General features: G+C 40.8%; 2 protein-coding genes across 2 annotated transcripts; both read left to right on the top strand.

Annotated features, from left to right (window-relative positions):
- Nucleotides 1–56: 56 nt before the first annotated feature.
- kctd7 (potassium channel tetramerization domain containing 7) lies at nt 57–7,543 on the top strand. Its single transcript, XM_035624657.2, has 4 exons — nt 57–633; nt 1,626–1,795; nt 3,156–3,334; nt 4,751–7,543. The coding sequence occupies exons 1-4, from the start codon at nt 301–303 to the stop codon at nt 5,125–5,127; spliced, it is 1,059 nt and encodes a 352-aa protein (XP_035480550.2). The 5' UTR covers nt 57–300; the 3' UTR covers nt 5,128–7,543.
- A 1,574-nt stretch (nt 7,544–9,117) lies between these two features.
- kcnj6 (potassium inwardly rectifying channel subfamily J member 6) lies at nt 9,118–19,169 on the top strand. The gene is made up of 3 exons (XM_047337416.1): nt 9,118–9,255; nt 16,231–17,151; nt 18,341–19,169. Exons 2-3 carry the CDS (start codon nt 16,254–16,256, stop codon nt 18,691–18,693), a joined length of 1,251 nt encoding a protein of 416 aa, XP_047193372.1. The 5' UTR covers nt 9,118–9,255; nt 16,231–16,253; the 3' UTR covers nt 18,694–19,169.
- Nucleotides 19,170–20,637: the final 1,468 nt, after the last annotated feature.

Here is a 20,637-nt window from a genome sequence, read left to right as displayed (position 1 = left end):
GGACACGTCACACGGCACGTATGACCGACGACAGCACGGGCCCGGTCCGGAGGAGGGCGTTACACTGTGGGTTGATCCTGTCACCGCACCTACGACCTGTGCTGGGTCTGTATTCATTTATTTGGGACCTTTTGTTTTTCAAACGCGCCACCTCCATGCTCTCCGCTGCCGGCCTGACGGCTGGGTGTGTCCCCGCAGCAGCGGCTCCAGCCCCGGGCCCCACCCTCCGCTGCCGCGCCGTAGTAGGCTGTTGTTGTTGTTGACAGCCGCGCGCTGTGGCTCGTGCGACCGCCCGCGCGCATGCAGCAGAATGGCTCGAGCGGGTCCAACGGGTCCAACGGGTCCAACGGTTCCGACGGTTCCGGCGGCGGCAGCAGGGAGCGCCAGGCTCTGTCCTTCAGCCCGCTGCCCTCCGCCTCGACGCGGGTGAGACGCTTCATCCAGGAGAGACGGACGCTGCCGCTACCCAGAGTGATGGTGGTATTCTCGGCCGCAGGGGACACCGAGAAACCGAGCGATGCCATGTCCGGCTCGGACCCTGCGGACGACGACTTCCGAAAGCCGGCCTCCCCCTCGCCGAGCCTCACCCTGAGCAAGCCGCTGCGCGCCGCGCTGGGCGGCCAGGAGCAGGAGGTACAGGCCGCTACACAGCACCGTGGTGCATCGCGTTAAACCAGCTCACACACAGGCTAACTAACTGGCAGGTCACGCTCAGCTTTAGATAGAACAAGTACGTGGCACGTCATCACCCAGGTAAACGTGCGACTTACCACCGGCAGATCTTCTGTTGTTGTATCTATAGCTGCACATTTTGACCATACGATGATTATTCCATCATCACAATAGTAACTGATTCATAGTCTAGCTACTCATCGCTTAATCGACTTATTGTTCCAGCTCCACATTTAATCTTGGCTGCATGTGGCTATTAATGCACATGTCGGCTGTGACCAGCAATTTTTCACTATTGGTGAACCTGATGATCTTTATTCTATGAAACGTCCAAAAACCTGTCAACTGATGTCTTCTAATGTCTAGTTTTTTTCCACACAAAGCCCTTGAATATGATATTAATTCACTATATACACATGTCCATGAACATTAACTTCACATAATGAGTTACACAGTATATTCATGGTAAAAATATCTACGGAGAGTACTTTGAATTATTTCCACTGATGATTCTGAACTATATCACTTGTTGTTTTTGGTTAGTTTGAGGCTGCTGGGTGCCGTCGCCCATTGGCTGGCAGTTGTGTCACTTGACTTGCGTTAATAAAGCGATGCATGTGACGTGTCCTCCTCGATCTATAAGCGTGGCTACAGCAGAATAATCCTCTTACACTCCCTGTGGTCTGACTGTGTAGTCACTGTTGCTCAGAGTGACATGTTCTTCATCACACTGTTAATCAACAGCTCTAGCTATTAAAATTATCTTTGTTCAGTTTCCGTCTGATGATCTACTGGATGTGGTCCATTAAACAACGGCAACATTGTGCACTATTCATATAGAAAGAAACCCATTCTAAAAAAAAAAAGTTCTCAAATTACATAACACCATAAAAAATGTTTGAGGACCTTTAAGCTTTGTGATTTGCCGATTTTAGTTCCGTTCTCATCTCAAGTTTCCAGAGGTCATCTCTCTGAACGTTGGGGGCATGTACTTCACCACACGTCTGTCCACGCTGCGGCGATTTGAGGACACCATGTTGGCGGCCATGTTCAGTGGGCGTCACTACATCCCACGTGACGCCGAGGGACGCTACTTCATTGATCGGGATGGAGCATATTTTGGGTGAGCAGCAGAAAGTCATCATTCTGAGAAAAAAAGTGAGTCTTCTTCACAACAGAGTCGGTGGACTTTCTCAGTACACAGTGTCAGTGCTGGCAGCACAACATATAGGCAGACATTACATATGACACACTAAATAGTTATCAAAATATTCTTAGACGATCATGAGTTTAATGTATCACAATACGAGATGCAGAGATTAGAAATTGAAAAGGCCGGATTTAGAGTCTTTATCGCAGCCGGAAAAAAACTGCTCTTATAACCAGGTTAGGTTTAAGTAAATAGATGACTACAACTCATCCTGAGAGGAGACGGGTTTACACCTTGACAGAAGGATCTATCCCCTGCGGACCATCGTGTCTGTACAGAATTTCATAAGCTATAAAGTGGACCGACGTCACCATCCGTGGAGCCACATCGCCGGCAAACTGCTTAAAATATGAATGTGATAATAAGCAGAGTCAAGATGGTATGGGGTACGGTCAGTTCTGTATGAATTCCTCCAGTGTGTGTCTGTGTGAGCAGGTGTGTACCAAAGATTAAAACACAAGGAGCTCACAGAATGACAGATGGAACATATGGAACAATAAAAAAAGCAATAATAAACGCTGCAGGACGCTGGGCCACTGCAGGTGTACAAACACTCAGTAGGAGCCTTTTCATTTGGGATATTAGTCCTGGTGCTTTGGGGGGTTATTGTCTTGCTGGAAAATAAATATTTCATTCTGCTGTTGTGTGCACTGCAGCAGCTTTTCCTCCAGGATTTCCCTGTATTTTTCTGCATTCATTTTATCCTCGCTTTTTTGCAAGCCTTTCCAGGTTTCAGCAGCAGAAAAGCAGAAGCCAAATCGACTTAACTGACCACGTATGTTGATACGCACAAGTATTTTGAGACCAGTTGCCAGTAGCTCTGAATACACCTACTCACGGCTCTGAGAACAGAAGTACAGGAAGTTTCAAATACAGACTTAAAGCTAAATAAAGATAATCAGACCTACAGTAAATATCTAGCTTGTCTGTGTCTTGTCAGTGCATATATGAAAGCAGCTTAAGTGACAAGATGGACTTAAATATCTTGACTTTTTTAAAGCAGTGTTTGAAAATGTAGAAAATGCTCAATAAAAAAGTCATAATCCAGCATGGTTAAATTCTGACAAACCAAGACGCTTTAGAACATTAGTTATTTTTCTGGTTCCTTCCACCGTCACACACCAAAGGTGGTGAAACCAGTTTATGTCTGGTTACTAGAAATTGACAGCCAACCACAAATGTGAATTGTTAGCGGGTACAAAAAAATGATATTCCTCCCTGATGAATATCATTTTTTGTTGTATGTTCTACTCCTACTGTTTTCCACCCAAAGGGACATCCTGAACTTCCTCCGAGAGGGTGAACTTCCCCACCGGAGCCGAGTACGGGCGGTGCACAGGGAGGCTCAGTACTACTCCATCGGCCCGCTGCTGGACAGCCTGGAGGACATCCAGCCGCTCACAGGAGAGAGAGTTAGACAAGCTTTCCTCGACCTGCTGCCCTATTACAAAGGTAACTGACTGTTTTGATGTTCATTCACTATAGGCAAAGTATTACTAAATCGAAATATGACAGCATCAAAGCTTCCTCTATGTATGCAAGGGGTTTTCAACATCAGACGATGTTGACTATGGATTCAGGGAATTACATTGTGGCTTACAACTTTTTTTTTTTGGCTTGTAATAGCAAACTGGCACCATTAAATGTAAGCTGCATTTGTTTTGCGCATTTCAGACAACTATCAATTAATTGCATTGATACTGAAGAAAATTAAAAAACTAATAATGCTCAGGCAAGTTTTGCAGTTATAAGGAGCTTCTTTTTTAGGAGTATTTATGGATGTTTATTCATAATGGATATCACTGTGATGAAATGCTGAAATTAAGGATATTTGTGTCATGTCTGTGTGTTCATGTTCAGAGAAAAAAACCATTTTGGTGCTTAATAGTAGCTGTCCGGCTCAGGATTTTAAAGGTGACATGTTATGCTCCTATTCAGGTTCATACTTTTAATTTGTGTGACCACTTGAAAAGGTTTACATGCTCTAATGTTCAGAAAAGGCATCAGTGTTCTTACACTGCCCATTCATGCAGCTCCTCTTTTCACCCTATGTCTGAAATGCCTGGATTTATTTTAGCCCCTCCTCCCGATAAACCAGTCTGCTCTGATTGGCCAACTGGCCCAGTCTGTTGTGATTGGTCAACCGATTTCATAACATTTAGAAAATGTCACGCCCCTTCACCAGAGAAGTGGAGATTCTCAGATTGAAGGCCGGGTTATCCCCAAAAGAGTCCAACTGTGACATCATAGTGGGAGAGAAATGGATCCACTTGTTCAGAGCCAGGCTGTAGGGTTTAGTCAAAAAAAACACAGGGTGGTCTGTTTTCACAGTTTGCAGGCTGGCAGGCTCCACAGATATACACATGTATGTGCACAAACACTGAAAAAGTGATTTTAATATGTCACCTTTAAAGTACTTACTTGTTTCCACAGCGATGTGTCACCCTTTCCACAACTGCTGCTTAACCTATGTTGGTAAACGGGCCACGCTACAGTAACTAACTAATTTACTTCCTGTTCTTTCCAACCTCACACAGTATCTTTTCCTCATCCCTCAGACCGCCGCTTCAACTCTCCTGTGTGTGTTTGGAAATCTCATATACTGGGATTACTGCTGACTACAGTCAGCTCGCTGTCTGCTGCCACTTGACGATTTTATAGATTTCACTGTACTGTTGGTGTAACAGAACTTGCAATCCGTCCAGTGTATTTGGTACAAGATTTTGGTTCAGTGCATGATGGTTCAGTAGCAACTTGAGGTATGATTACAGCAGCCAAAAACGGTTCAAATGTTTATATGGACAACCTTATCCTAGAATACGTTTATAGATCATTTGAAAAGGCATTAATGAATGTGACTGTTTTCAGAGAATCTGGAGCGCATTGTAGAGATTGCCAAACTGAGGGCCATGCAGAAAAAGGCACGGTTTGCCAAGTTGAAGATCTGTGTCTACAAGGAGGAGATGCCCATCACACCGTACGAGCGTCCCCTCTTTAACTCTCTGCGCTTTGAGCGCTCGGACAGCGAGGCCAAGCTGTTTGAGCATCACTGCGAGGTGGACGTTTCCTTCGGACCTTGGGAAGCAGTGGCGGATGTTTACGACCTGCTGCACTGCATCGTCAGTGACCTTGCCGAGCGGGGCATCACTGCCGAGCAGCAGTGCATCGGTGTCTGTGACAAGCACCTTATCAATCACTACTACTGCAAGAGGCCCATCTATGAGTTCAAGATCACGTGGTGGTGAAGCTGGAGGGAGACAAACGGTCGTGGCTGATCGGACCAAAGGGGACGTTTCCATTTTTTTTCTATAACTCAGCCGATATTGGTTTTTTGTATTGAAGTTGCCAATATTTTTTGCTAATGTCTTAAAATGTGACCCTTTAAATCACATTCTAATTTATCAATATTCTGTTGGCCCAAAATATTTTTTTTCCTTTTCTTTCTTGTCAAAATTTAAAAAAAACACTGAAGCAAAAAATTTACTCTCAGTTGCCAGTTTAGTCAGAAGATTTGGCTTAATATAAATGCAGTCTAATTCAAGGGTTTTACAGGTGTATTAGGCGAATACAACAGTAGGATTATGTTATAATCTGTTGTTTGTCTTGCTGTTGAGCTGTATTCCATTATAAATGAAGTTGTTTCCTTACTGAGCCTAACCTCATTGAGGTACATGGCGCTGTAACAAAGTAATGGTGACAGCACCACAAACATGCAGCCTCTAAAATGATCATACAGTGGAAATAACACCTCTCTCTGTGTGTCAACTAGATCCAAACAGATGTGACTACAGTAGGTGTGCTAATATACTGGCAACTGAGTGTAAATGCCAACACTTTTTTTTAGAGAAATCCAGGCCAATGATAAACACTGCGGTAACTTTTAAGTGGAAGGTAACACCCCCTAAAAAGCCCTGTTCTTTGCTGACCTCCAGTGTGATTTACAGGTGTGCTCTGGTGTGACTGCAGGTCCAACGACACACGTCTGACCACAACCAGAGAGGTCAGAACTGAGACTCTCCTGCCTGTGTCTATGTTCAGGCACAGTTCTGCTTCTGTGATCAGACGGGGTTTTGGCAACACTGAGAGTCAGATGCAAGCAAAAGACACAGCGAGTCGTGATGCAGCTTCTGTCGAAAGTTGTCTTGACTAAAACTGAAGTCTATCTGGAAAAGAAAAATGTAAACATGTTGGTTTAGACCGCCTGTTGTGCATTTCATGGAACAGATTTGCTTTGATTGTAATCAACACAGCCATCTACCTCAGAGAGGTTATAAGAGAGAAGACAAACAACTGAACAGAAAAGCCCACAATGCAACAAAGATGGCAGTTGTAGGACACATATCCTGCCCCTCCCCCACCAAGGCAGACGTCTGCTTTATTGCAGCCAAATGGGAATCGTTTCGAGCCAGTCGTTGTGTTGTTGCATTGAAGCAGTCGAAACCTTACACGTGTAGCAGTAAATGCAACAAGTGTAGACACTGACGAAGAACTGCAGCTGTCGCTGACATGCTAATCTTGCTATGCAGCCAATGTTAACAATGTTGGGAGTGAAAATCTCAATGTGCAAAAAATGTAAAGCCTGAGATGATTGTCGTGTCATCAAGTGGGTGACATTGCTTCATCAATCTCATTTAAAAGCCAATCCTAAATGTTTTGTTTGTTGTCTTTACAATCGTCATTATTATCATTTCCTACATTCACTCATTCATAATTTATTTATTGATCAGTCTAACTGTAGCTTTGCCCCAATCCAGATTGATATGTGAATGAATGCAGGGCTGTGCAGTTCTGAGATTTAAAGAACCCAGAAGTAAATATAGAAAATTATATTCTGAGCAGGAAAACTGTTCTGTAAATCTGTACTTTTTTTCCCGACCAAGGTATGTCTCAGGATACAGATGAACTGTGAGCCTGTTCCTTTTGGATAAACAGAGTATATTTTAATTATGCAACCTCCCGAGGAGTCTGTTTTTATAGATTTAAGAGAGGTTGGGTGGTATCCGTTTTGTCGAACAGTCTTCACATTTTATGTGGTTACGTAGAATAACTCAGTTGTAGGAATGAAGGAAGACACCAATGTAAATTTGCAGGCGACGTCTTGGCATAAATACAGAGCGAATCTTAAATCTATCAATATAAGTATTTATTTAATGTCGACTTCCTCTCCACTCTCTCAACGTCAACCCTTCATTGAAGTGATATTGAGTGTCAAAGCTAAGTTAAATGGATATTTCCTATTGTACTTGATGATAAAGTCTAAGCACCTTGTGATTGTCACCGAGATATTTTTGTGTTTACCTCAAACAGCTCCGTAGTTTTATCAGCTATAGAAAGCAACAGCATCGACATCAGCTCATTTATGTTCACTAAGAGAGAACATGCGTAGGAGCACTGCTAAACTAGGTTTGAATGTTTTTTGTATTTTTACAATATATACCTTTTGTTAGCTTCTAGGAAGCTAGAGATCTATTGTACTCTATGTGTTCAGTTTGTTTGTAGTGAAAAAAAGCAATGTGTTATTTTTTATTCTTTATGTTAAAATTAAAATAACTTAAATGCATAACATATCCGTCTTTTATTCATGAAAATACCGTATGTAGGTGTATAAATATCGGTACTGAATGGAAAACTTTGGATTACAATTGACAACATATATTTGAAGAGTGATTGTGTCTTGTAGTTTTTTGTCCTTATTAGCAAAATTTTCTAAGATGGTAAACAATGAAAAAATTAGTTTTGTTTAACATTAGCCTATCATATCCTAGATGTTTTCTACTTTGTATAACTGACTTGTCTCTTTATGATTATGTGTGTATGTTATTTGTTCTCATGGGCTCTCTTATGAAAGAAATATCAATAAGACATTGTAAGTGAATGAAGCTCAACTAACTACCTTGCTAACCAATTAACTAACTAACTAACAGGTGGAGTCAGTGATGAGATGTGACTGACTGCAACCTTCCTACTGATGTGGACAGGGCAGAGAGAGAGAGCCTCCAGTATGGCTCCCAGCTTCAGCACCACGGACAGCTCCATGTTATGAGTTACTGTATTCTAATCTATACCACAACATCATCTTTAGGTCTTCATAAGGCTCTCATGTAAACATCTGAATCTGTAAATTAACTGGTAACTAAAGTAAGTTAGGTAAAGAAAAGTAAAGAAGTCCGTGTTATGAAAAGAATAAACTTACATAAGAAATACAAGTTGCTGAAATTTATACTTACATACAAATACTTGTGTTCAACTCTTAATGAAGAGAAACAAAGAATGTTTAATCCAAACTAACTGATTTTAATCATGAATATTTCATATATTTTATTTTTTCCTGATTTTAAGGGTGCTCTTTGAACACAGTAGATGTGAGCACTGATGTGTGTGTGTGTGTGTATATATAGTGATCTGCATTCATCACTATTTTAAAGTCTAAATAACAAATCAGTTATAAAAGAAAGTAGTAGTCAGGTTTGATTGACAGTGACAATAATTGTTGGTTTTAGCCATATACAGTTCTCCTGACAGAATCGCACAACCTCACCCAAAGTCTGCTGTGTGATAATCACATACTCAAAATAATGGGAAGCAAATTGACAAAACACAGATATATAACAAATGTGCTCAGTTCACCAAAACCAATAAAGATTTTTAGTTAATTACAACAGGCACTGTAACAAATCCCTCTGGAAGACGAGACCAGATGAAGCACGTATTCACACTGAGCCTTGGAGCTGCGGATTTATATCAAATTTGCAGTTAGACACAAATTATGTTAAGTGAACCTGGGGGCCAAGGGCCCCCAGAGGGCCCCCGGGCAGATGGCCACTTTTCATGGTTGGTAATCCAGATTTGGTTATCATTACACAATTCTCATTTCTCACCTCTCTCTCTCTCTCTCCCATTTATTTATTTTTTGTTTTATATTTTTTTAGTGCATTTGTAGAGGACCTTGATGTTTTCTGGTAAATTTTAATAAAAGTTGTTTTAGAGAAATCAACCTCTTTCTTCCTCTCTCTTCCTCTCTCTTCTCAGTGTTTCTCACCCTCTCTCTCTCTCTCTCTCTCTTCTCAGTGTTTCTCTTCCTCTCTCATCCTCTCTCTCTCTCTCTCTCTTCTCAGTGTTTCTCATCCTCTCTCTCTCTCTCTCTCGCTCGGTGTCTCTCTACCAGCTGAGGGGTGGAGGATGACGGCCGATGCTTCCTTTTCTTTTTTTCCTGAGGAGAGGATGGAGAAAGGGGGGACTTAGTGGCTATTCCACGGTCAGTCATCGCAGAGCGACTTGATCACCAGGAACCACGAGCTCAGCGGAGGATCTTCATGGGAACAAAGCGACTCAGAGAAATGACCCGGGGAGTGAACGTCGATCTGCTGCACAAGGTAAACGCACCTTCCCCTCGGCGGCTCCTTGTCTCGATGCTCGCTTGTTAAACGTGATCATTTGTTACATGGTGTGTGTGTGTGTGTGGGGGGGGGTTACATAACAGTGCAAGGCGAACCAGAGATTAATTGAGAATAATCAGTGTCCGAGAAAAGACGCATCTAGACGTGGATGTTAGTCGTAGTTGTCCCGATGGCCGACTTCCTCCCGTGACACAGCCTGTGAGATGGAAGAAACTGGAAGGTGTTGAAGGAAAGAGCCCGCAGGCCCACGGCCTCACTCCACCACAGGACTACACCACAACGAGCCTCGCTGGTGCCGAGGCAGACAAGACACACCGGGAGGCTATTTTTATTGTTATGATCGTTATCTGGATCACCTTCATCTCCATGACGACGGGAGATCTCACAGCCTCTTATTTGGCTCGGCGCTTCCTGCAGATGCACCTGATCCCAACAACATCATTTAGCATAGGCTGCTTTCTGATAAAGAAATAACAAGTTATTATGCTGAAACAAGAGTGCATTTTAAAACACCATGGTCTCAGTTTAATGGCCACAGGCTAATGACAGTGAAGCCAGTCATCCTCTAACCTTTGCTTTCTAAAAATGTTACTTTCAAATAGAGCTGGTTAAAGGCAACGAGCGAAGTTATTGTGACCGAATCTGAATTATGATCATAAAAGTAAAATAACTTCATAGATAGGTAAATTACAATTCATGTGTGTGTTATCTGACTTTAAAATTACGAACGATGTATAAAGGTGAAGCTGTGATTAATGGATGCATTAATACATTACTAATGTTTTGTATAAGCCATTAAAAAGTGCAGCTTTTGAGTTGCTAGGTGTTCTGGAAAATCCACCTCCAACAAAGAGAGCCCTCGCGTGGACGGTTTGGAGGGGTCTCCCACCGGAAAAGTACAGAAATCCACACTAAACGTTCTCTAACCAATAGTTTATAAACATTTATATAGTTGCATGTGATTTACTTTTTCCTAATGGTTTATTAGAAAGTGAGAAACCCAAGACGCTTTTGTTAATGTCATAAATTTACACAGATACTTATAACTTTATTATCACTGGATAGAAAAACCCCCACCCTTTTTTAACATTGATACAGGAAACACTCCGGAATGGGAATCATTTTCCCACACATATCAACAGCTAGTCAATGCTCTTTATATTTATTTATAGATTCATAAATGGCTGTTCCATAGTAAATAAATGGATTGTAGTCCAGAGGTTTAAGTGGTCACTCTCCTGGAGATAATTGGTCAGACAGTCCATTCGTGAGATCTGCCTAACAAACTAAAGAGCTCAAATGACAAGCGGAAAGTCATGCCAGAGGACAGTTTTCCACATATCGCAAGCCAGAAGTTGTTCGTAATTGCTTATTTCAAAGGAATTATTTTATGAACATCCATCAAATTAGTTTTTACAGCTTGTAAAACCCTTTGTTGATTGGGGCTTTAACCTATTTACACCAATGAGCATCTGCTCATCACACCGCACAAGTTGAGGCATTAACAGATTTTATTTCATTTAAAAATAAATTTCACTTTTTGAGATTAATATATTTTTTCAGAGGGACCTGACAGCACAAAACATTCATATTTCTGCCTAAGCAACGTAACAAATGAGGCTAGACAACGCTAATCAACAAAAATGAATAAAGACAATTACAAGAATCACATTAAACATCAAATAATAAAGATAGAATCTGAGCTGTTTGAGTTAATGGCACCTAAAAGGTGAATGTCTGAAACCAAAATGAGTGTTTACATGTTGGATACCTAAGGTTAGATCATGTGCTGCAGTTACCTCAACAGGAGAGGAGATGGGAAGTGACTGCGAAGAAGTTTTAACAGAAGAGCTCAATAGACAAACATCCCGAGGTATTGAATATCAGCATCAGAAAGGATTAATCACTCATAACGATAACTGACAGCTAGTTTTTATTTCATCTGAAATACCTGCTAGTTAAGTGATGACTGGATCTGACGTTTTGCTCTAAATGTGGTTGTCAGTGGTTTCCCTTTACAATCACAGATCATTTATGTAACCACCAATAAAACCACACCAGGGCAAACCAATCCCATTACAGCCTTTAATATCAAATACATATTATTAATAGTTCATCTCGAATGAAACCAATAATTCCAATAAAATAAGTCATTTTAAACACATTTTGGCCAAAAAACTGTTGTTTGTAGAAGCCAGTTATTTTAAAACTCAATGATGTCTCTTTCAGTGCAGTTTTTCTTGAGTGAAATCTGTTCAACCAGTGTAATAAAAGCTCACTAGTTGATTCCCTATACAATTGCTTCCTCTTCAGTAAAATATAGTTCATACTGAAACCTTATATAACTATAAAAATTTACATCTGTCAGGTTTAAATATTAGCTCACCCAGTTCACAAAAAGGTTTCGCAACCAGCCCTAGTACTATATTTGTTTCCAATTTCAGTTGCCACTTTATATTTCTGTCATTTGGGAGAACTGATCCTAATAATCCCCAATCCATGTGGATGGAGTGGATCATTGGTTTCTATGCAATGTACTTAAGAGCAGCAAGACACCATCTCCATACACAGCAATGGCTAATTTGCCGCAGATACTGAGAAGGAGAAGTAGAAACTGAATCATAAAATGAGTGTCTATGTTCACAGTTTACTTCCAGGCAGATTGAGGTGCGACTGACAACTTCCTCACATCCTGCTGACTGAGCACATTGTTCAACATTGATGTTCTACCACTCTAACCGTCAAACTATTTTGCATGCGGCAGCCTCAAGTGAATCAATTTAGTTTGATGGAGGTTGGCCTCGGATTTGCAGAAGGAGTTATTTTGAACGCCCCCCTGAACGGGGAGTAAAAGCCTTGTTCTTTTTTCCCCACAGACAGCATTACATTTCTCACAGTCCTCTGCTTAAATCATCAGTTCAGAAGACCAAGATCTGCTTTAGAAAATATGAGCTTTCCGAAAAAAATTCATTATTATGACTTGAATGTCGATGTCAGCTCGAAAGTGGGAAACTGTAAATTGTAGGGACCTTGGTTCTCATCTTAATAGGAAAATACTGGAGACTTCCAACCAACTCACTGAGTTAGCGTTAGTTGTTGAGCAAGCTACACCTGACAAAATCCGCTGCTGACAGTGGTCATTTCCATCGCCATCGGGATGAAATGCCTACTTTTGTTTACTTCTAGGCCAAATCAAGACCACATTTTTTTCAAAAGTTGCTGTGAATTCTAAGTGCTAAACCCGACACTTTTATTAATACCTTTCAAACTCTTGCTTGTTTACGAATCCAGTAGTTACAGTGTGATATTAGCTTTGATTTGGATTCGTAGTTGTGTTCAATATCACTCTCTTTTAACTTTTAGTTCATTACCAACTCCTGAGAAAAATATAGCCTCATAGGTGCGACGTGCACAGTTATGTTCACTTGCTGTAGTTGTTAACTTTATCTGTCTTTTGGTGCAGGTAGTGTAAAAGGGGCAGTAAGCAATTTTGGAGAAAGCTTGTCTCTCTCGTTGTTGTTGTTGTGGATGATTTTGCTGCCCTGGCCAGGACTCGAACACGCAGCCTCGGATACGGGAGACCGACGCACTAACCACGAGGCCCACTCCATTTTTTGGTTTTCAAATTACAGAGCAGGGCTGCGCCGAGAAAAATCAGGCAGCTAAATATTCGGTGAGTTATACAAAAAGTCTATTAGATTAAAGTTGCTTACTGCCCCTTTAAGTGTTTTCTTTTCAACTTTTTCACTGCAAAGCTGCCTGCTGCAGTCGAACAAAGCCATACGAGTGGTAAGCGAGCATCAAAACAGTAGCGTTGTGAGCCATATAACCAAAATAATAAATAAGTTTAAAGATGCAACACCAACTACTTGTAACTATTACACATTTCACTGTGGCTTTAGTGCCATCGCCATTAAAACAAACATCCTTTGAAAAAGCATCTATGATTTCTGTATCCACAGATATTGAACAAAAAAAAATCCCAGCTGTGTCATGAATGACAGCTTTATGCACAAATCAGATGCAGTCCATTGTTTGTCCTCAGGCCTTCTGAAACAAGATGAAACAGACAAATGTTATCCAACGCTGTGTCCTCATCCACTACATTCCTGCTATATTCTGAGCACTTGGTGGACTGAGCTGTGTGTTGCCATAGGAACCCACGCTGCTGAAGCTCATAATATTCCCCGGTGAATGGAGAGCAGAACAGCTTCAACAAAGCCATTTGTTCCAGTGGTAAAAACACTGATGGTGGCTTAGGCTTTGTGCACAGAAAAGGAAATCTGTCCTGACCTCAGCACTGTGCACAACACGGTATAAAAATACTATATATGTGACAGCTACATCTGAGGGTTCACATAACAACTCCATTGTATTTCATAGGCTCTGAATTGATTTACTTTTTCCTTGGTTGATGTCTGACTTGAATGTGTTCAGTGCAGTGGTGAAAGAAGTATTCTAATTCTTTACTTTAGTAAAAGTACTAATACTACACTGTAAAAATACTCCATTATAATTAAAAGTCCTGAATTGAATATATTTTTACAAAAGTACAAGTACAAGTCATATAGGACTGTAACTTATATTCATAATAGATTCATCTCCTGGTAATTTTCTATGTTTAATACATTTTGATAAAAAATTTTAATTTTAGAAAATAATGACACCTTCATCTTCACTGCTCGTTTTGTCCAAACCTCCAAATTTAGAAACTAGAATAGAATTATTTAAATAACAGCCAATCAAAATGCTAATTATCCATTACCCAGCAACAAAGTGAAAAGGTCTTCAATTTCAGTGTTATCCGGAAGACAAGACAACAAGCTATGTCCATTCAACATGTGTTGTTGCATATGCATATGCATGATGCATACTTAAAAAGCAAATACATATACTGTTTAGGGTTAAATTCAATAATTCAACAGACTGTGCCAGCCACTGGGGCAGACTGCACAGTAGATGTAATGCACTTCACAATGGAGACAAAAAGCAGAGCAGTACAGCACTGACTTTAGATATACTAGTGCAGTGCCTGCATATATTTCTAAACTCTATAATAACACATAGTGTGACAGTCCGTTAGGCACCACTGAATGAAGTGTCAGCATTAAAAATGACGCGTTAAATACTGAATGTCTGGAAACACATCTCCCCCTGTGGCCAGCCAAGGGGGGAAAAGATCAATGTGTAAATATATAGACTGTAGGTTTAGAAATCTGTCTGAGCAGTTCATGCTCTGGGATTTATCGTCGATGACCTCAGTTTTATAAACTGTGCCCAGATCCATGTGCTTAAATGAGTTGGTTTATGATTGAAAAGTAAATAGAACATTTCTCAATGAAATCTGTGAAAGGTACAATGCACAGCATAAAGTCTACCCTGAAATCTTGCGCTCAAATACTGTATGAGCCAGCTGTAAATTGTAGCTTTATATAAGCAATGTTTCGTGAAAGCTGCTCATCAAAAAAAAAAACCAACATACTTACACTGTCAACTCTGCACATTCTCAGGTCTTCATAAATAAGCCCGCCACGTTTTAATGCGATGGAATGAGCAGTTAATGAAAACATTTAAATACGAACATCTTGTATGGGTTTCTATACAAAGTATCATAGAAAAACCATTTGGAAAGCTTGTGAGGCCTCGGTAATATAAAAAAAAGATTTCAAGGCCCAGTTGTTGGATGAGTCTTGTTATATGGGTGGTGACAGCCTCAGTTTAAAACTAACAGTGTGCTTGTCAGGTCTGATGGCAGCAAGATGGGACTTTAGAGTGGTCATAACCTAAAGGATACAGAAAAAGAAAGTTGAATATAAAAATGATGGTCAGTTATTCCTCTGTTTGGAAACTGCCAAGCACCCACAACCCACTGCAACCTTACTTCAGTGTTACACACCCACTCTGTACTGCAGGAGTTACTGTGACAAAGTTTAGCTTCCTTTTGGCGGTGTGGGTGGTAACAAGTTTTCCCCTGGCCTACTATAGCAGCACATTTTCATGGTGAAATTATGTAGTACTAGTAGTGTACAGTATCTGCATACTGGACTGAGCTTGCGTGGTAGTGATAGTGAAAACAATGCAGGAGTAGGAGTTCTATTGTTTGTGATATCATCTGCGTGCATGCCTTGCTTGTGTAGCTGCCACTCAGTCTGAGAGTACATCCACATTCAGATGTTGAATTCGCAAAAGCAACCTTTTCAGTTTCAGGCCCCCCCCTGTCCAAACTAAAATGGAGCTTTTCCAAACTGGCCTCCATTTTGTGTAAATGTCCGCGTGCATGGCCAAAACTGAGTGTTTCAGAGTAATGATGCAAACTTATACATTTAGTTGACTTGAACTTTCTCTTTGATTGTTCATTTCAAATTCTGGTGCAGCCAAATATGATGATTATATCAGACAATGTTTGGATTCTAAGATAATTATTCTATCACCACAGTGCAGCAGCTTGGCAACTAGTGCTCGTCAGCATTTCAATATTCCTGAGTAGTAGTCGGAGCCAAGTGACTTTTTCAACAGTTGTTGATGTGCTTTTAGTCCGGTATGGAAAACTGTTGTTTCAGTTATTCAAAACAAAAAGATAAAATATTTCTTTTTAATATATGTTTTCAGTTACTGTATCACAACAAAAGTATTTATAGACGACAGAAATCAACTGTTTCATAATGTTTTATAAGTGTTTATTATTATAAGTAACCAGTAACTACAGCAGCCAGATACTGAAGTGAAGTACCTTAAAATGAGTAGTAAGAGAAGTACTCAAATAAAGTTCAACTACTTTGAAATTGTACTGAAGTATAGAACTTCAGTTAATATGCCTAGTTACTTTCCACCACTGTCCATAGCCTCTGTGAAGTCTCCATCATCAGTACTCGCTCTGAATCAAAGCAAAAACCCAGTGCACTTGCATTTGCTAACTATTACTAATAATTACTGCCATGTTTCCTCTTACAGGCTTGAATCCACCTCGGAACCCCATGGAGCAGGATGTGGAGAGCCCAGCCATCATCAGACAGCCGAAGTTGCCAAAGCAGGCCCGTGAGGACCTGCCTAAAAAGCTGGCAAAAATGGACAGGGTAAAGAAGGTCCAGCGGTACGTCCAGAAAGACGGGAAGTGCAATGTCCATCACGGGAATGTTCGAGAGAAGTACCGGTATTTCACAGACATTTTCACCACGCTTGTAGACCTCAAATGGAGGTTCAACCTCTTCATCTTCGTGTTGGTGTACACAGTGACGTGGCTCTTCTTTGGCTTCATGTGGTGGCTTATTGCTTACCTCCGAGGTGATCTGGACCATTTATCAGATAATCAGTGGACTCCGTGTGTCAATAACCTCAACAGTTTTGTATCAGCCTTCCTGTTCTCCATTGAGACGGAGACCACCATTGGTTATGGATACAGAGTCATCACGGACAAATGCCCCGAGGGCATACTTCTGCTTTTAATTCAGTCAGTGCTGGGATCTATCGTGAATGCCTTCATGGTGGGTTGCATGTTTGTCAAGATCTCGCAGCCCAAGAAGCGAGCGGAGACATTAGTGTTTTCCACCAATGCGGTCATCTCAATGAGAGACGGACGACTGTGCCTGATGTTCAGAGTCGGAGACCTCCGGAACTCACACATTGTGGAGGCTTCAATCAGGGCCAAGCTTATCAAGTCTAAGCAGACCAAGGAAGGGGAGTTCATCCCTTTGAACCAGACAGACATGAATGTGGGTTACAACACGGGAGACGACAGGCTCTTCCTGGTGTCACCACTCATCATCTGCCATGAGATAAATCAGAACAGCCCCTTCTGGGAGATCTCACAAGCCCACCTGTCCAAGGATGAGCTGGAAATTGTTGTTATTCTGGAAGGGATGGTAGAGGCAACAGGTGAGTGCTCAGATCCATAAAGTCAGATTCTTTTTGGCTAGTTGTGGTATTTGTGATGTCATGCACAGCTTACAATTATTATTCAATGGATTTTAAAAAGTTGCACAAAACGACTAGATTCTCCTGGCTCATTTTCAGCGAGTGCAGACCTGTTCCATCATTACAAAGTCAGGAAGAAGTAAACAGTAATGTTTTTATTTCTACTGTACTTAGACACTGTGCTGCTTCGAGATAGTTTGACATCAGCTAGTTGCAACATGGTAAAAATGACACTATTATACACTATACACTAACACTCCGCATGTATAATATTCACAGTAGTCATTTTCTTAGGTAGGATGAATCCTAGTAACTTGAATGGTTTCCATGAAATTTGGCGCACACATTCGCATCTGTTGTAAACTGTAAAAGCTGCAGTGTAGCTAACTCAGTACCTTTTCCCCTCACCTTAATAGAAATAAATGTTGATAGGTTAGATCAGATGGTTTTGAGATGCCTGATATCTACTAGAAACTGGTAGGCAATCATCCGTCTCATTAATAGCCATATTAAAATGAGCCAATTCTGAAGCCGCTGCTGAAGACTCACAGAGGACTCCTGGAGATGGCTGAGCTCACTGATACCTATCAAAACACAAGTTTATGAATTTGAAAAGCAGTGTTGAAATGCAGCAAAGTACATTGACTCAAGGTCTGTATTTAAGTGTAAAATTGAGGCAATTCAATGCTACTTGATACTTCAAATGATTGTTCTTTATACGGCACGAAAAATTTTACTGATATTGTTAACATTTATTTTACTTAGATTAAAATTTTATACAAAACATAAGGCACTTCTGAAAATATGATGAAATGATACAGATGAAAATACAAATGATATATAGAACTGGAAAAAACATTATGCAGCAAATTTCTTTTTTGGGGTTTGGGTGCCTTTCCTTGTTTTGAATTACAATAAAATTTACAATTTTGAGGCATAACCATTGTTTGACCAGTTTAATCTAAGCATTGCACTGTGGCAGAGGCAGAAACCTGAGGGTCAGATATCTCAAAACCTGGACTAATTAACCAAAATGTATGATTAGACAGCATGAGAGAAATTATTTTCTCATGTAATGTGGATGAACTGACCCTCAAAGTGGCCAAACTAGACCTTTTCCATACTCCTTAATGTTGCATTGTGTTTCCAGGCATGACGTGCCAGGCGAGGAGTTCATACGTAAGCAGTGAGATCAAGTGGGGCTACCGCTTCACACCTGTCCTGACACTAGAGGACGGCTTCTACGAGGTGGACTACAACAGCTTCCACGACATCTATGAAACCAACACACCCGCCTGCAGTGCCAGAGAGCTCGCTGATATGACGAACCGCACCCGCTTGCCCCTAACCTGGTCACTAGCCAGTAAGCTAAGTCAGCAGGGGCTGCCAGAGTCTGAGCAGGAGGCTCATGAGACCAAGACCAGCCCAGACCACGAGGGGGAGGGCCAGCAGACCGAGAGGAACGGGGACATTGCCAACATTGAGAGTGAGTCCAAAGTGTAGCGGACGGGACAGAGGAGGGAAAGACGCTGAGTTTTACGTCCATATGAGATTATTGGACTGCACTCTACGCCTCCCATTTGGGATGACTACACAAGCTTGCAGAGCACAGGTGAGAATCTGAGGTACCAAATGAGGACCAATGAGCACAGTAGACCAAGTAACCTGCACCAGTAACTGCTTTATCTCAGCGATTCATTTACCCCAAAAAACAACAAAACATCTAGACATGTGGCCCAACCGCTGAACTATAAACCCTTCGCGGGAAGTGCATGTTTCAAATATAACGTGATGTCCTCCTGATGAGATTCCCATTATTTTTTCTATTAAAATATTCCTAGGGGCATTTGCATAAGTATTTTTGTATATACTATACATTGTTTTGAATTCTGTTTTGTTGCAAGTGTGAATATTTGACAGATGTTTGATACTAATTCCTTAAGGTTAGTTCAGTATATATATACACACACATATATATATATATATATATATATATATATATATATATATATATATATATATTCTATGCCTTACTGTACGTACAAAGCTTTCATTACTTGTTTTTTTTTATATATTAGCATGTATAAACATTATCTGCTGTTAATTTATCTTGTATTGTGTATATACTGTACGATGATAATGTTGTAAGAAGATAAACACATCTTAATGGATGCAAACTCTAGTTCAAACCAATGACAAATTCTTCCCCAAATGATAGATGCTTGTTCAAGGTAATATTACACGACTGTGGTACTATTCCTCCAGAAGCCATGACTCGCTGTTTACAGCTCTGTGACTTCATACAACGGCCCTTTAAAACTGCATTTAGTCACTTTTGCACATTAGAGGCCTCTAGTGGAGAAAGTTATTCACTATTTCCTCACATGTCACCTAACAGTATCAAACATGAATAAACAGTAAACTGCCTATTATGTCGATGAGGGCTTTTTCCTTTGTACTTGTGGAACCTTTTGAATGTGATTATCAAGGCTTTCAAGTGTGGAATAAGGTTTTCAGCAGTGGAAATAGTACTAAGAGCCTTGACTTAAGTTAAAGTACCAGTACCCCACTGTAAAAATACTTTTACTGAAGTTCTCCTTCAGGCAAAATTCCTACTTTGGTAAATGTACAGTGGTAATATCAGATAGATCAACTTCAAGTATCAAAATAAAATTACACACACATGGTATTTTTGTTACAGACCACAAGGAAAAACGTTGTTGTAGCTACTTGCTAATTTTATCATAGTTTTTAACATTTTTTATAGCTAGTAACTACTGCTGTCAGAAATATGCTTATGAATGTCTGAAGGTGGTGTACGACAAGTATGAATCACCATAAAATGAAACACAAAAAAAAGCAAAGTACAAGTATCTCAAAACTGTAGTTAAGTACCAGTAGTTACTTTCCTCCACTGTAGTTTTTGTTGTAAGAAAATTAAACAGTTTGTGTTCTTACTTTCAGTCTATTTGTTCTGCCACCCTGACGTCACCCTCTGGTTAGTGAACTGCCAGTTTTGAAGCCTTGAGTTCAGCATTTAGACCAGTGACATATTTTTTTGCAACCAGGCGTAGGAGCAGGGTGTGAGCCTGACTGAGAGCTCATCCACAGCACTCTGCTGTGGCTCAGGAGGTAGAGTCGGACGTCCACTGAACCGAAGGTCGGCGGTTTGATCCCTGCTTCCCCTAGTTCACAAGCCGTCCCTGGGCAAGACACCAAACCCTTCATTCCCTCTAATGGCTCTTCTGGCAGTGTATGAATGTGACTTGTACTGGAAAGCGCTTTAAGTGGTCAACAAGACTAGAAAAGCGCTATATAAATAAAGTCCATTACCATCCATTACCCACCTACACCTGCAACCATGCACCGATTGGACGGAAACCAGCTGTATCCACGCTCCAATGTTTATGGTACTTTATTGTCTATTTTACTTTAAATGAGACCTCA

Source organism: Scophthalmus maximus, chromosome 2 (assembly GCF_022379125.1).
Source record: "Scophthalmus maximus strain ysfricsl-2021 chromosome 2, ASM2237912v1, whole genome shotgun sequence".
In the NCBI taxonomy this organism is placed as follows: domain Eukaryota; kingdom Metazoa; phylum Chordata; class Actinopteri; order Pleuronectiformes; family Scophthalmidae; genus Scophthalmus; species Scophthalmus maximus.
Note: the sequence above shows the minus strand (reverse complement) of the source record. Positions and strands in the feature narration are given on the sequence as shown.

What these genes read in the sequence shown, in the direction of transcription:
- kcnj6 (XM_047337416.1), top strand. Translation starts at nt 16,254, where the DNA reads ATGGAGCAGGATGTGGAGAGCCCAGCCATCATCAGACAGCCGAAGTTG. An exon ending in AGGGATGGTAGAGGCAACAG is followed by an intron (nt 17,152 to 18,340) that starts GTGAGTGCTCAG and finishes TTGTGTTTCCAG; the next exon opens with GCATGACGTGCCAGGCGAGG.
- kctd7 (XM_035624657.2), top strand. Translation starts at nt 301, where the DNA reads ATGCAGCAGAATGGCTCGAGCGGGTCCAACGGGTCCAACGGGTCCAAC. An exon ending in TGGGCGGCCAGGAGCAGGAG is followed by an intron (nt 634 to 1,625) that starts GTACAGGCCGCT and finishes TCTCATCTCAAG; the next exon opens with TTTCCAGAGGTCATCTCTCT. An exon ending in CCTGCTGCCCTATTACAAAG is followed by an intron (nt 3,335 to 4,750) that starts GTAACTGACTGT and finishes GACTGTTTTCAG; the next exon opens with AGAATCTGGAGCGCATTGTA.